The 14,745-nt window shown below is 56.5% G+C and overlaps 1 protein-coding gene and 1 long non-coding RNA gene across 4 annotated transcripts; both read left to right on the top strand.

Moving 5' to 3' along the window:
* The first annotated feature begins 501 nt into the window (after positions 1 to 501).
* On the top strand, positions 502 to 9,573 carry LOC149912040 (uncharacterized). Of its 3 annotated transcripts, none has more exons than XR_016462431.1 (3): positions 502 to 6,573; positions 6,816 to 6,944; positions 7,155 to 9,573. It is a non-coding gene; the product is annotated as an uncharacterized LOC149912040 (long non-coding RNA). The 3 variants fall into 3 exon arrangements; XR_016462430.1 differs by having other exon boundaries at positions 502 to 6,151; positions 6,230 to 6,944; XR_016462432.1 differs by having other exon boundaries at positions 502 to 5,881; positions 6,025 to 6,944.
* An 82-nt stretch (positions 9,574 to 9,655) lies between these two features.
* On the top strand, positions 9,656 to 12,995 carry LOC149912041 (uncharacterized). Its single transcript, XM_090132799.1, has 2 exons — positions 9,656 to 9,664; positions 9,796 to 12,995. The coding sequence occupies exons 1-2, from the start codon at positions 9,656 to 9,658 to the stop codon at positions 11,065 to 11,067; spliced, it is 1,281 nt and encodes a 426-aa protein (XP_089988925.1). The 3' UTR covers positions 11,068 to 12,995.
* Positions 12,996 to 14,745: the final 1,750 nt, after the last annotated feature.

The raw sequence follows: 14,745 nt of genomic DNA on the forward strand, positions 1-14,745 counted from the left end.
AGGGCACGGTCGTCAGCCTGTAACAGATACTGAAGGTGATGGTTTTGTGTCTGCAATTATGGAGTTGGCCTTGTAGTGGCAGTTGCACCCACTAACATGCAGCTCTTTCTGACACAGGCAGCTGAATGGGCAGCGGTACTGCAGCTTCTCTGGCAGTCTTGCAGCTACGTCAGGAAGTAGAAGATGTGGATTTGAAAGAAGAACTCAGTTCCTGGGACGTTCCCCTGTTCTTCCCCTAGCTGTCCCCTTGCCCCAGCCCAGATTCCCCTTGCATTCCTGCAGGTGTTCCTTCCATCCCCCGTGGCTGCCCCTTGCTTTCCCCAAGATAACCCATTACCTTTCCATTACAGCCCACCCATAATTCCCTCAGAGCCCCGACACCTCCCTCCTCCCTCAATACTTTCCCTGCAAGATCCCAGTAGCCCAGCACAGACCCCATTTCCTCTTAATGACCTCATCAGACTAGGAACTTCTCCACTACAGCTGTCCCAAAACCTCACATACCTCCATAGCCCCCAGCAGCACCCCATATTCCCCACTAGACTCCAGCTGACCCCCATTATTTCCTCCCTCAGATCTCCCTTATCGCCTCCAGGGCTCCTTAGCAACGTCAGAGACCTCCACAGTCCTTGACAGAACCCCTGTCACTATTCCAGGACCCCAATAGCCAACCTGGGCCCCTCCTCACCCCCTTCTCCCTCCAGAACCCATACAACCAAATAATACTGGGGCAGGGGCAGCTGCTGCTGGAGAGGAATGTGGAGCTGCAGCACTTCCTGCACAACACAGATGTGGGTGAAAGTGATGTGGGAGCACTGGGGATATGGGCCACAGGCTGCAGGAGCAGAGTGCTGCGCAGGAGAAGGCAACGTGTGAGGTAAAGGTGGGACTTGTGGGTGTGGGGACATGGGATGGCATGGGGATGTAGAGGGTCTGGGGGCATATGGGGAAGGGTTTGGGGTGAGAATGGGGGATGTGGGGTGGTGCTGGAATGCATTTTTTGATTTCTTCCTGAGAGGGGATTGGGGTTCCCTGTGGCCCTGATCTATAACCCCACATGACCCCAAAACCACATAGAGCTCGGCATGACCCCAAGGCTCCACATGACCCATATCCCTGTGAGCACCATAACCCCGGATGAGGCTGTGGACAGTGGTGGGTCTGTTCTGGGGTCGTTCAGGGGACGCTACAGGGTGGCTCTGGGGTCGCTGTACATCATCCGTGTCCTTTGTCTGTCCCACAGCTTTGTAGGGCTTCCCCCATCCCAGCAGATCCCCCCAAGTGCCCGTGGGCTGTGCAAGAAACGCTCTCATCACTGCTCTTCCATCAGGCACAGCTCTCCCTGCAGCAGCAAAGCTCATCTGTTATTGCTATGGCTTCTCTGCACTCTGCCTCCTTGTGGTGAGGGAGAAAAGGCGCAGCTGCTCACTGAGCTCCTTCTGCTCCTGTAGCTCTCCTCCCTTGGCAGTCCCTGCTCTCCTGTTCCCTCTTGGCTGGGGACTGCAGGCTCACAGTCTAGGCCACGCATCCGCTCTGCTGTTTCTCTAGGTGAGGTCTGTGGCCAACCTGGTCCTTTTGGTGTTATTGTTTGCTTTCCTATGCAGACAGGCAGTCAGGATTTCTGACAGCTGTTGCCATTGCATTGTGCATTGTGTCTCATGCTCTGTCCTGCACCTGTGCCTTCCCTCGTGTGCAGTCTCCACCTTACTTTGGTCCGAACAACCTGGCCCTGCTGTGCTCTGCTCAGCATCTGTCTGCTGAACAACAGCACAGCTCTCACTCTGATCCTACTTATCCTGCTATCCGTGCAGATGTTAGAATGTTTCCTGACCGCAACAGCTCAGATGATTGCCAGCAGCACCCAGCTGACACACACAGCCGTGCTGACCACAGCAGGGTGCAGCTTCTTGTTGCAGAGTCCCGTAGCGGTGGGTGACCGTGCAAAAGGGGAATCCCACCGCTGCTGTTCTCCATCCTTCTCCTTCTGCACCACCATGCATTCCTTCCTCCTCGTGCTGCGCTTCCATCAGAGCTCTTTGTCCATTTCTCGGGGTCTTTGCAGTAATTGCTCCAAGACCTGATGTTGGAGCCATTTCTTTACCACTGTCCCAACTGCTCCAACGTCCCCAGTCTGGGACGCCTTTTTGAAAGGAGGTCTGCTGTTCCTTCTGCAGCTGACTTGGATTTCTTCTCCCACTGTCGCCATTAAGGAGTTGATTTCCTGCAGTCCATTCCAGCTCCATCCCTGGTTCAAGTCTTCTTCATTGCCACGCAGCACCCAAGCTCCAGCCCCTTCCTCAGTCTCGGTGGGATCGCTTTGTCACCAAACCTTGTGACAGGTGTTTCCCTGCAGAAGCATTCATGTCCTCCTTCTGGCTCTTTTGGACAGTTCCCATCTCTCCAAACTGAGAGAAACGGCTGCAGCCCACCCCATGTCGCCTTTGGGGCAGCTCTGGGGCAGTCCCACCCCGAGGAGAAGATGCCTTTTCCCCACACACAGATGGTTCTATGGCCACATGGGGTTAGCACAGGGGGTCGTGGGTCACAGGGGGGTCCTGCAGGTCACAGAATTATGGGGTGACGTAGGGTCAGATGGCACTGCACAGAGTTATGTGGTCAGATGGGGTTCTGGGTCACAGCAATGGGGTCAGAAGGGATTGTAGGGTCAGGTTGGGTGATAGGGAGTTATGGGTCTCAGAGTGTTATATGGTGGGGGTGAGGTGGGGGCAGGGATCCCAGAGTTCTGGGGCCACATGGCAGTGGGTCGCAGCGTGATGGGGGCAGGCAGGGTCAGGGAGTGCCAGGGTCGTGTGGGGGTATGGTTCACACAGGGCAGCCATGGGGTCACGCACGTACAGGGTTATGTGGTCATCTTGGGGTATGGCTCATGTGGGGTCATGGATCGTGGCCCCACCTTTGGGCTACAGGGACCCCCAGTCCCATCTCAGGAAGAAATAAAGGCATTCCAACACCGCCCCACCTTTTTACCTCAGACCACTCCTCACATCCCCCCCTTCCCTCTATGTCCCCATACCTCCCCATATGTCTGTGTCCCACCTGCAGTGTATATCTTGCCTTCTCCTGAAGAGCATTCTGCTCCTGCAGGCTCTGTTTCCACATCCATCCCATGTCCCCCACATGTATATTCATACAACCCCCCACAGATCTCCATAGCTCATTAAGGACCTCCTCAGACCTGGTACTCCTCCCTCACATCCAGCCCAGGACCTCACAGCGACCCACAGTTCCCATCAACAACCCTTATCCCTGCTCTGGGCTTCCTCCTTATCCCCTCCCTGTTTCCTCCTTCGGACCTCCCTTACCCATTCCAGGACCCCCTTGGATCTCACAGATCCCCACAGTTTCTGACTGGACCCCCATCACTGTCCCAGGACCCCTGTAGCCCACGTGGGGCTGCTGAACCTGGCGTCCTCACTGTATTGTGCCACAGTGCTGCACCCTGAGCCCTTCTGCAGTGCTGCAGATCCCAGGGCAGCGGGCACTGCTCTGTATGTCTCCGCCCGGCCCAGGAACGCCATCCCTGCGCTGCCTGTGGAAGTCTTTTCTTTGCTCCTGGCACATCTTCCATCTGCAGAGCACATGAGGAGTGTCCCTCAGACTGCGCTCCAGGTTAACCTGCAGCGTCCAAACGAGGAATCCCGCAGCAGCCCTCATCTCAGGATGGGGCTACAGCTGTGCCCCAGTGCCTTCATTAAAGAGAGGAGATTGAATTAGCGTAATGGGGCATCTTTCCTCCTGACATTTCCCACCGTCTGCGTGTTGGCTGTGTCCTGGGAGTGGCATTTGGTCATAGAGCTGTGAGTGCAGGTACGTGTGCAAACAGGGGTGTGCAGAGATCATAGAATCATAGAATGTCCTGGGTTTTTAGTTTTCCATGAGTGTGTGTGCACATGGCTGTGTGCAAGTCTGCAGCTGCGCTCTTGTACTCCTGCATGTGGGTGTGCAAAGTGGTGGGTCTGCACATGTGTGTTTGTATATGAACACTGATGTGTGCATCAAGGTCTTTGCACATGGCTGTGTGTGTTTTCACACATTTGCATGCACATGGGTGGAGTGTGCATGCAGGTGTGCAAGGATGTGCTTGCATGTGCATGTAAATGCACAGGTTTGTGTGCGGGGAAGTCTTTGCACATGGGTGTGTGGTTCTGCACACCTATGTGCATGCAGATGTGTGTGCAGGGGAGCAGCTGAGGTTCCTGGGAACAGGAGATTCCTGGGAGAGGCGGAACTCACACGAGAGTGCTGGAGAGCACAGGGCCGGGAAGCAGAGCTCTGCAGCTCTGCGCTCTGCACAACAGCCTGCGGGATGGCCTGGAGCGCTGATAGAAGCAGGATAGAGTCACAGAATCACACAGAATGGCCCAGGTTGGAATGGACTTTGAGCATCATCTCTACCACCTTCCCACCACAGGCAGGGCCACCAACCTCCACATTTCATACCAGACCAGGCTGCCCAGGGCCCCATCCAACCTGGCCTTGAACACCTCCAGGGATGGATGGGGCATCCACAGCCTCTCTGGGCAGCTGTTCCAGCACTGCAAGTAAAGAATGTCTCCCTGACATCCAACCTAAATCTTCCCTGCCTCAACTTCAAACCATTTCCCCTTGTCCTGCTGTTCTTTACCCTTTCAGAGAGTTGACTTCCCTCCTCTTTAGAGGCTCCCTTTAGGTCCTGAAAGGCTGCCATTCGCTCACCCCACAGCCTTCTTTTCTCCAAGCTGAACCAGCCCAGCTCCCTTGGCCTGTCTTCTTAGGAGAGGTGCTGCAGCATTCTGATCATCTTTGTGGCACTCCTCTGCACCTTCTCAACATCTCTCTGCCTTCCTTGTATTGAGGGCCCTAGACCTGGATGCACTACTCCAGATGGGGAATGTGCGCCGCCTCAGCTTCTACAGGTGGGTGTTTGGGGGGATAGGGGGGCACCAAGATGGGGACTGGGGCTAAGGGAGCCAGGGGCCGCGTGCTGCTCTGCTTTGCCCCCGTGGGGCTTCTGTGTCACTCAGGGCCTCAGCTCGGTGGCAGGAGGTGCTCTGTGTCCCCCCCAGTGGTTTACCCACAACCCCCCAGTCCCTCTTTCTGACCTCCAGGGTCATACCCTCCTCTGTGCTCCCCTTCCCACCTGAATACTGGAGCACCCTCCCAACTCCAGTTCCCCCATTCTGATCCCTGCAGTCCTCCTCCACCCCCCACCTCACTGCCCCCTTCTCAGTTCCCTCCCCATTCCCCATTCTGACCCCCAGGGTGCCTTTCCTCGTCCCCTTCCCCTGTCCCACCCCTTCTATTCCCCCATTCTGATGCTCCTCTTCCTTTCCCCCCCCTCCGCCAGTGTACCCCCTGAATCCCCCATCCAGAATCACACCATCACACCATCACCAGGGTTGAAATCACCAATAGCTCTCACTAATCCGTGTCCCTCAACACAACATCTCAGTGTTCCTTGACCACCTCCAGGGCTGGTGACTCCACCACTCCCAGTGCAGCCCATTCCAGCACCCAACCACTCTGTTGGAGCAGTAATATTTCCTAACGTCCAGCCTGAATCTCCCCTGGTGCAACTTGAGGCCATTCCCTCTCGTCCTATCGCTGTTACATGAGAGAAGAGACCAGCCCCCAGCTCACCACGGCCTCCCTTCAGGAGTTACAGAGGGCAGTGAGGTCTCCCTGAGATCCTTCTTGCAATGAGGGGCCCAGGACTGAACACAGCGCTCGAGCTGCAGCCTCACCAGAGCTGAGTGCAGCGGGACAATCACTTCCCTGCTCTGCTGCCATCACCATTTCTGATACAGGCCAGGATGCCACTGGTCTTCTTGGCCACTTGGGCACATTGCTGGCTCAGCTGCGTGCCAACCAGTAACCCCAGGTCCGTTTCCTCTACGTTGACTTCCAGCTGCTCTGCCCCACGCCCATAGCGGTGCCTGGGGTTGTGGTGGCCAAAGTGCCTCTCCAGTTGACCAGGAAGGCTGACAGATGATGGAAAGCAGCTTGGCTTTTCACCTCCCCCAGCTCCCCAGCACGCTTGGATGAATCTCATCTGGCCCAGTGGACTTGTGGCAGTCCAGGTGGAACAGGATGTGAACTTTGGTTGGAAATGCAATGCCAAGGGCTGCACAAGCGTGGGACAGCTCTGAGTGTAAGGAAGGGCATCTGCTGGGTGAGTGCTTTGCTGGGTGAGCATCGCCCTGCTGAAGAGCAGCCGTTGTCTTTGCAGACAGCCACATCCACGGGGATTGGAAGCTTTTTCTGCCTTCCGGCTCTTGGCTGTTGCTCTGAGAGTGGAGGTTCTTGCCTGGAGAGAACCACCAGCAGAAAGGATCCCACGCGTGGCCTCTGAGCCCCTTCAGACAAAGCAGCTGGATGAGCGTGGCCTGTGACCTTGGCTTGGAGTTAAGCCAGCAGGCTTTGCCCAAAGCAGAATGACCTGTGGGCACAGCGTCCAGCAGGGGGAAGTGACCAACAGCTGGAGACAGCAGCAGCTTGAGCAGCGCTCTTGAGGGAAAGCCTCACTGTGAACACAGGCCCAGCAGAAGAGTAGCTTGTCCCTGTGCTCACATAGTAAGGTCTTCCTTTCTGACCTGTTACCTCTCAGCTGGTGCCTACAGCTGTGTGATGTGCTCTGCAGGAAGTGCTGACGTTTTGCATTTCACCTTGTCTTTCATCTTGCTTAAAAGCTTAGAGGCCACCTTAATTTCCACAGCCGTGAGCTTCGTGCCACAAGAGCTCTCCAGCTTCTACCTGTGATGTGAGGCTGTATTGTATCTACTTTAAGTCATGCTCTTTTCCCTTTTCATTTTAAGGTAGGAAAATTCATTTCTGGGCCGGGAGGAGAAGAAATGCAACAATCTTCCCTGCACTGTTCAGCTTGCCTGAGTTGCCAAGTGTTCCTCGTTTTTCTTGTACCCTTCAATTCCAACTCCAGGTCAGAGGTAAGCACCTACAGTTAAGTAAGCGATTTCACTATTTATTTCTGACTGTGGCAATTCAGATCACAAGTCACACTTCATTTACAGTGCCTGCCTTAATTCTGACAAAGCTTGCAGTTGCAGCTGACTTCCCAAGGCTGCAGTACATGGTGGTGGCACAGCCTTGGGCTTCTGCATTTGTGCTAAGGCCACATTTCCTTTCCTGTCTTGCAGGTCAGCTGGCGCTAGAAGTGGACGGTATCCCAGTGTGAATGAAGGTCAGTAGGAGCAGCTGCTGATGGGAGGAAGGAAGTGCAGGCTAATGGACCTGAAGCATCTCCCGGTACGGTAGCAGAGGAGGCGGTAGTGATGCTGGGGGGCAGTTGCAGAAGAACGGGAGGAACTCCTCAGCAGGAAGCCACAACCCCTGCAGCAAGCTGCAGGAGACTCAGCACGTGTGGATGCCCAGGAAGAAATGCAGGCCCGGTGTTTGAGCAGCGCTGGCCACGGAGTGCTGCAGCCCAAGAACAAAGCTATTCTGCCTTTGCCGAGATGGCTTTTCAGGGTGGACTAGTCTGTTCTCACAAAAACCAGAGGGCTGACTCATCCAAATGCTTGCTGGTTGCTTGGAAGCCCAAATCCTTCAGTCTCCAAGCTGGGGGCAGCCTGGGGGCAACATCTCCTGCGTGTGATCATGCGGTGCCTGAGCGAGAGGATGAGCCAGGCTGCTTACACAACAGGCATCTTAATTTCTCTGTTTTGTTACTTCAGATCACGCCATTGGGTGGCCCTCGTGTCGTTTTCTTAAAATTTGGTACCAGCCCTGGTGACTCTGGGCCAGAGCCCAAAAGGCAGGAACCAGTCCAGGAGCTTAAAGTCACGGCCCCAGTTAGAGAGGCTGGCGCCAGCCCTGGGACATAAAGATGCTGCCAGAGAAGCCAGCAGTGGCCCTGGGGCCTACAAACAGAGCCAGAGAGACTGGCCCTGGCCACGGGACCTGAAGCCACAGCCTGAGTGGCCAGCACCGACCCTGGGGATTAAAGCCCAGCCCCAGCCAGAGAGGCTGGCACGAGTCCTGGGCCTAAACCTGAAGCCACAACACAAGAAGCCAGCACCAGCTTCGGGCCTGAAGCCACAGCCTGAGAGGCTGGTGCCGGCCCTGAAGTCTGCAGCTCCAGCCAGAGAGCCCAGCACCAGCCCTGGGGCCCAAAGCCAGAGGCAGAGGCCGGCACCGGCCCTGGGGCACACAGATGTGCTTCCCACTGGTTTCTACTCATTCCTATAGGACTCCACTGACCACTCTGAGCCCATACTGGTCCTCACTGGGTTTTACTTTGCCACACTGGACTTCTCTGGTCCATACTGCTGTGCACTCCTCCCAGTTCCCACTACTTCCTCTGGGACTCCTCTGACAACTGCGAGGCCATACTGCATTTTCACTGGGCTGCACAAGAGTCATCTTCACTTCTCTGTTGCTTTCCTTCAATTAACCCCCATTCAATCACCCCCATTCACCCCACTGGGTGACCCTGGCGTTGGTTTCCTAAAACGTGGGTCTAGGAGGTGACCACTCCCTTTGCCTGTGATGAAAGCACAGAAGCGATGCAGGCACTCGCTGAGGTCACAGTCGGTGCCAGGGTGGGAGCGTTTGTGCCACAGCTGGTGAGCAGAGCTGGTGCTCTGGTGAGCGTGCTGCACGCAGAGACTGAGCTCTGTGCTTTTCTTGAGAGAGATCACCCTGTGAGAGCCCACTGGAAGCAGCGCTGCGGCGTGTGTGTGAGCTGGGCACAGCTCGGGCTGAGCAGTGACCAGGTGAGCTGGGTTTGGTGCTGGCTGGTTGCCGGGAGGTGTCTCAGCAGAAAAGCTGGGCTGGGGAGGAGTTCCCAGCTCCAGCAGTGCCCTTCTGGCTGTATCCAGAGGAAATGGGTTCTTGTTGAGATTCCATCCCACGATTCGGTGAGGATGATGAAATGTCATTCCTCCCCTGGAAAACTGCTGCCGAGCCCCCCCTTCATGTCAGACCTTTCCAAGGAAGCAGAGCGCAGACTTCACAGAGTGCAACTTGTGGCTCACTGCTCCATGGATTGCTTGGTGTGCCATACCCAGCAGGTTTTCACCACACCGCGCTGCAGTCACGGCAGAGAGCCAGCTGCTCAGCTGTGGACATGGACGCTCAGCACAGCTGTGGGGGAAAAGGGGACCGGGGGGCACTTGCTGACAGAAGCCATGGCAGTCAGACACAAGCTGGAGCTAGTGATGGGCAGCTGTTGCAGCCAGCTGATGTCCAAGCATTGCCCTCCTCCAGAGACTACATTGCATGGCAGAAGAAAGCTGGGACAATGCTTCTTCCTTGTGACTTTTCACTTGTTGATACTTTCTGTAGGGTTCCTGTCCAGAAGGAGAACTCAGGAGTCAAGGCAGCTGAAGATTGCAGTTGCAGTGCTGTAGGCGATGTCAAGTAAGCATCCGTTTGGAGTGCAGGAAGGGGCAGTGAGAAGTGTTTGTGTCAGTTTGTGTTTGGGCTATCAAAGTAGCACCTTTCTGCTTTCCGGGGGGACATGGGCTTACTGGACAATACTTCTCTGCCTGCTGGTGTCTGTGAAATCAACATACAATCTGTTGTTGTAGGGACAAAAGCAGTGCATCTGTGGAATGGTGCAGGGATTTACGGTTACCTTTCCTGTCCTGATTGATAGTGGGAAGCCAGTGTTTAGCCTAGATCCCTTACTGTGAACATGGTACGGGTGAGCTGGCATTGACTCTTTGGGATTTTGTTGCTTTTCCCTGCAGTGGCGACCAGCTCGGATGTGCTGGAGGACATCACGGACATCCAGGGTTTGCTGTCTTGGATCAACGGTGAGTTTGGGGGCTGCAGAGCTGCAGGTGCGTGTTTGCACAGAGTGGGTGCGGGAAGGCTATCATCACCATTCTGGGGGATGTTCTTGCATTTTCAGATGTGGCAAGAGCTGTAGAGGTCCCCCATGAGAACCCCGGCAGCCCTGCCCCAGGATGCTTCGTCGCTGAGCTCCCTGACAACCCCAGGGACAGCAGAGAGCTCAGCACACAGCCTGCCTCCGGGACGCCCGCCGACCCCTTCTGGGGGCTCCCACCATCCCCCGGGTTCCTGCCTGAGCTGCAGTGTGGGTTGTCGCAGCTGCGCCCCATCACGCCACCTGCGAGTGCCCGGCTCAGTCCACGGCCGACCACGCTGGCTGTCACCACGCCTCCCTCAGCCCAAAGCGCACAGCCCACCGAGGAGGTGCAGCAGATGGAGCCCCAGGAGGTTCAGGCTCACTCGCCCCCGTCACCGGGCTCTGTCCCCAGCCGGGCGGCCGAAAAGAAGAAGAGGGGCAGCACCAAGCGGGCCAAGCGCCCTGCGCCTGCCGGCACCCCCCAGAAAGGGGAGAGCTCCCAGCAGGAGCAGCCCACCACCAGCGCTCCAGCCAAGAAAAGGAAGCTGCCGCCGCGCAGGGAAAGAGCAGAGAGAAAAGGCCGCAAGCGCCCGTGCCAAGCGGAGCTGTCTGGGGCCAGCGCAGGAGCCAGCAGCAGCGGGCAAGCGGGCACTGCCAGCGAGCTGCGCGTGCACTTGTGTAAATCCATCCAGGTCGTGCACCCGCTGGGGCAGAGGGTGACTGTGGTGGGCCCGGTGCGCCAGCCACCCTCTGCGCAGCCCCAACCCTCGGCCAGCACCGGCCCTGCTGCCCTCCGGCCCCAAGACAGCGGCACAGACAAGGCAGCGCCGGCATCTCCAGGCAGCGCGGGGCAAGAGGGGGGCACTGCCGAGAAGACGGCGCCGAGCTGCCTGCGCCCGTCCCCGCAGAGGAGCTCACCGCTGCGGAGGGACCCACCATCACCACCACCACCACCACCACCACCAGCAGTGCTGCACCAGCAGCAGCCTCGGCCGCAGCGCCCCGGGGACTTTGTGCCCTGCGTGGGGCCACGGGCGGGCGGCGGTGCGGTACCCATAGTGATGGAGGTGTCGCTGCCCATCACAGCCGAGCAGCGGCCCGAGCGGGAGCGCATGAAGAAGCTGGCCCAGGAGGAGCGGCAGCGGGCGGCCCAGCAGATGAAGATCGGCCCCGTGCAGTTCCTGGTGCAGCGGGAGATAGACATGGCCATAGCCGACCAGTATGGCTACCCGTAACCCTGCGCTCCTCGCCGGCCCCACAGCACCAGGCAGCAGCGGCAGCGTTCCAGAGGCACCGCCAGCAGCCCCATCCCTCCTTTCCAGAACAAAGCTGTCCTCCGGAGTCATCGCGGCAGTGGGACGGGACGTCATCTGGCAATGAACTCTTGTGGGATGGGAATTTTAGGATTATCGTCCTTCCTGTTACTCCTTGTTTTCTATGATACGTTATTAAAAGCTTTGTGTTCCCTTTGCTGTGTCCCTGTGCCTGCAGTCATTTGGGCCCTGTCACAGCCCCCAGCTCCTCATACCTGCCTCTGGGGCAGGATGGGGCACCACAGATGGCCGTGTCCCTCTGCTGCCACCACCAGCCCCAGCCTTCCTCTCTCCCTGCAGTCCTTTGTGCAGCGGGATGCAGAGGGTGTTTCACACAGCTTCCTGTGCTGCCCAGTACCATGAATTGCTGTGGGGATGGGCAGCAGGCACGGGTAGATGGAGGGGAATTGCCCTGGCCAGAAGAGACTCCGACAGGGGCAGTTCCCATGCAGGGGTGAAGCAGGAGCAGCAGGGCCTGACGTGCAGAAAGGCATAAAGACAGCTCCCAGCCATGGCTCTTCTGCCCCCACGTTGTTTGGGTCCTGCCGGTTTTGTCTTCAGACAGGGACCCAACCAACTCTGTACACACACAGCAGGATTTGCCATCTGGCTGCCGCTCACGAGTGCTGCCCCCCAGGGCTCAGTACTGGGGCTGCTGCTGTTGAACACCTTCATCAATGATTTGATGAGGGGACTGAGGACACCCTCAGTGCCAAATCTCACATTCCAAGCCCACAGTCAACATCCCAACCCCACATCCTACAGCCCACATCCCAATCCCAGTTCCAAACCTCATTCCCAGGCCCTCATCCCAAGGCCATCACCCACCTGTCAATCTCAATCCCTCATCCCAATCCCATCCCCTATGGCAATAGAGAGCACCCCGAGGCCCCGCCCCCACAGCCGCTCCACCCAAGTTTAGTTGCAGTCAAGAAAAAACAGTCACAATTAGGGATTGAGAAAGAGCGCACGGCCTGATTTGTCCAGCGACATTCCATGAGCTGCTGCACTACTACTGGTCCGGAGTAGAAACTGTGCAGCTTTGGACCACCAAGCTGCCATCCTGGCACTGCTCTTGTTGGAGGCAGTGCTCCAAGTTCTCCTGCTGTTGCTGACACCTGACGTTGCCCAGGGAGGACTCGGCCACTGCGCTCGGCTCCACCCCCTGTGCCACACACACGTGTACAGCCCACCACCCTTCCACCTGCTGTGCAAAAACACCATCCCATCTTGCACACTGCGGCCATATTGCCTTCCTCCTCCTCCCCCCACCAGTTCCCATTCCTGCTTCTCTTCCTGTGCCCCCCCCGCTTCGTTGCTGTGGCCCCAATAGCCTGCCACCCCCCTTAGCCCTCCGGTTTGCATGAGGCTTTGCATCGCTTCCTCTGTGCACAACCCCCCATTGCTGTGCCCCTTCTTGCACCCCTCTTTTGCAGCACCGTTTAGCCATCCCCCCCTACTAAAAGCACAGCTAACTCAGAAATCCAGATTGTTTTTAATTAGCGTTTTTAATTAAAACACAGCTTGCAGCCAGTGCTGTGAATCTTTATCACCGGACTGTGAGCTACTCCTGGCAGGGAATTCTCTCTCTGTACCATTGGTTTTGTAGCAGTCACTGTTACCTTTGCCTCAGTATCCCTCTGGGTTCTCTGTACGTGTCCCTTTCTGGAATCTTACCTCTCATTGGGAAACCCCTCACAACCTTTCCTCTTTGCTTTTCTGTACGGAACATCTGTACTTTATCCTCCTTTATATGAACTTTATTATAACCTTTGGGCTGTAATACCCCTGGCAATGAAACACAAATTGCATTTTAAAGTGACGCTGCTGTGTTTTGTACCAATTTCCAAATTTTTAGTTTATTATTATTATTATTATTTTTTTAATCAGGACACATTATACCTGTTGCGGAGCACTGTGGCTCCGCAGCTGCACAGCACAGCATCTTAGGGACAGCTTTTATTGAGCTGGCAGGCATAACTGCCGGACGCCGGACAGGCGGTACATCCCTTGCACCACGCCTTGCTGCTCAGTGAATGCAGCGCCGCCCTGCAGGACCTGGGGGACTACAGAACAAGCGCCAGCCTTCAGCTGAGCTCGTTAGTCAAGACCTGGTTCAGGCTGCGCTCTTCTCTCATAAAAAATCATACATCATAAAATCAATTGAGCTGGAAGGGACCCTTAACGGCCACCTGGTCCAACCCCCCTACAGGGAGCAGGGACCCCCACAGCTCCATCAGGTGCTCAGAGACTCATCCAGCCTGACCTTGGGTGTCTGCAGGGATGGGACAACCACCACCTCTCTGGGCAACTTGTGCCAGTACTGCACTACTCTTACCATAAAACAATGTTTTCCTTATATCCAGTCTAAATCTCCCTTCTTTTCGTTTGAAATCATCCCATCCACCAAGCCCAGCCGGGCTACTGCTTGGTTCTTCCTCGGAGGAGAAAGCTGTCAGAGATGTCACTGCAGGAGCTGGTGAGAAAACTGGACGCAGATGTGTACTTGGCTTTAAAGAAGTGCCAGGACCTAGGAATCAGCCCGGAGAAAGTAATTCTGGGGAAGCCAGAGACACTGCAAGTCTCAACGCAGCTCCCACAAGAGCGGTGGTGTTAAATCGCACAGAATCATAGAGCCATAGAATTGCTCAGGTTGGAAAAGACATTAGAGATCACCGAGTCCAACCGCAACCTGACCATACTCCCCTCACTCTAACAACCCACCACTAAATCATGTCCCTGAGCACCACAGCCAGACGTCTTTTGGACGCATTCAGGGACGGTCAGGGACACATCCCCGCTTAGCCAGGGCTGCTGAAGGATGATGGAGAGCGGCTTTGCAGCCACATCTGCCAACTCCCTCAGCACCCCCGGCTGCAATCCATCCGGCCCCATGGACTTGTGGGTGTGCAGCTTTCGGAGCAGGTCCAAAGCCATCTCGCCGTGGGTTATGCCTATTCTGTTCCCCATCCCTATCTACCAGCACAAAGGGCTGTGTGCCTCACTGGGAAGGACTGAGGCAAAGAAGGCACTGAGTACCTCAGCCTGATCCTGATCCTTGCTCGCTGCGTTCCCCCCTGCGTCCAACAGGAGATGGAGATTCCCCTTCCCTTTCTTCCCTTCCCCTTCCCCTTCCCTTTCCCTTCCTTCCCTTCCCTTTCCTCCCTCCCTTCCCCCCTTCCTCCCTTCTTCCTTTCTCTCTCTCTCTCTTTCCTGTCTTTCTTCCCTTTCTTTGCCCTTCTTTCTTCTCTTTTTCACTTTCTTCCCTTCCTTTCCCTGCTTCCTTTCAGCCTAGCTCTCACCGTGTTGTCCAGATCCCGGTGCTCCTTTTTCCATATCTCCACGTTCTGCCCGGATCCCAGCGTTCCACTGCGTCTCCCTGCGGATCTCCCACCCCACAGCCCCACTCCCTCCGGGCCGCCATCCCCGGAGCTCCGCCCTTCCCCTCCCCCAGCTCCGCAGGAGATCCCTGAGGGCTCTCCGTTCCCCCCCACTCATCTTCGCCCCCCGCCGTCCCTCCAGCCCCACTCCGGCTTCAGGCCGTGCGTGCAGGCCGCGTTGCCGTGGCGACGGCGCATGCGCGACGGCGTCGCCGGAGCG

This window comes from Phasianus colchicus, unplaced genomic scaffold, assembly GCF_987193195.1.
Source record: "Phasianus colchicus unplaced genomic scaffold, bPhaCol1.hap1.1 HAP1_SCAFFOLD_44, whole genome shotgun sequence".
In the NCBI taxonomy this organism is placed as follows: Eukaryota; Metazoa; Chordata; class Aves; order Galliformes; family Phasianidae; genus Phasianus; species Phasianus colchicus.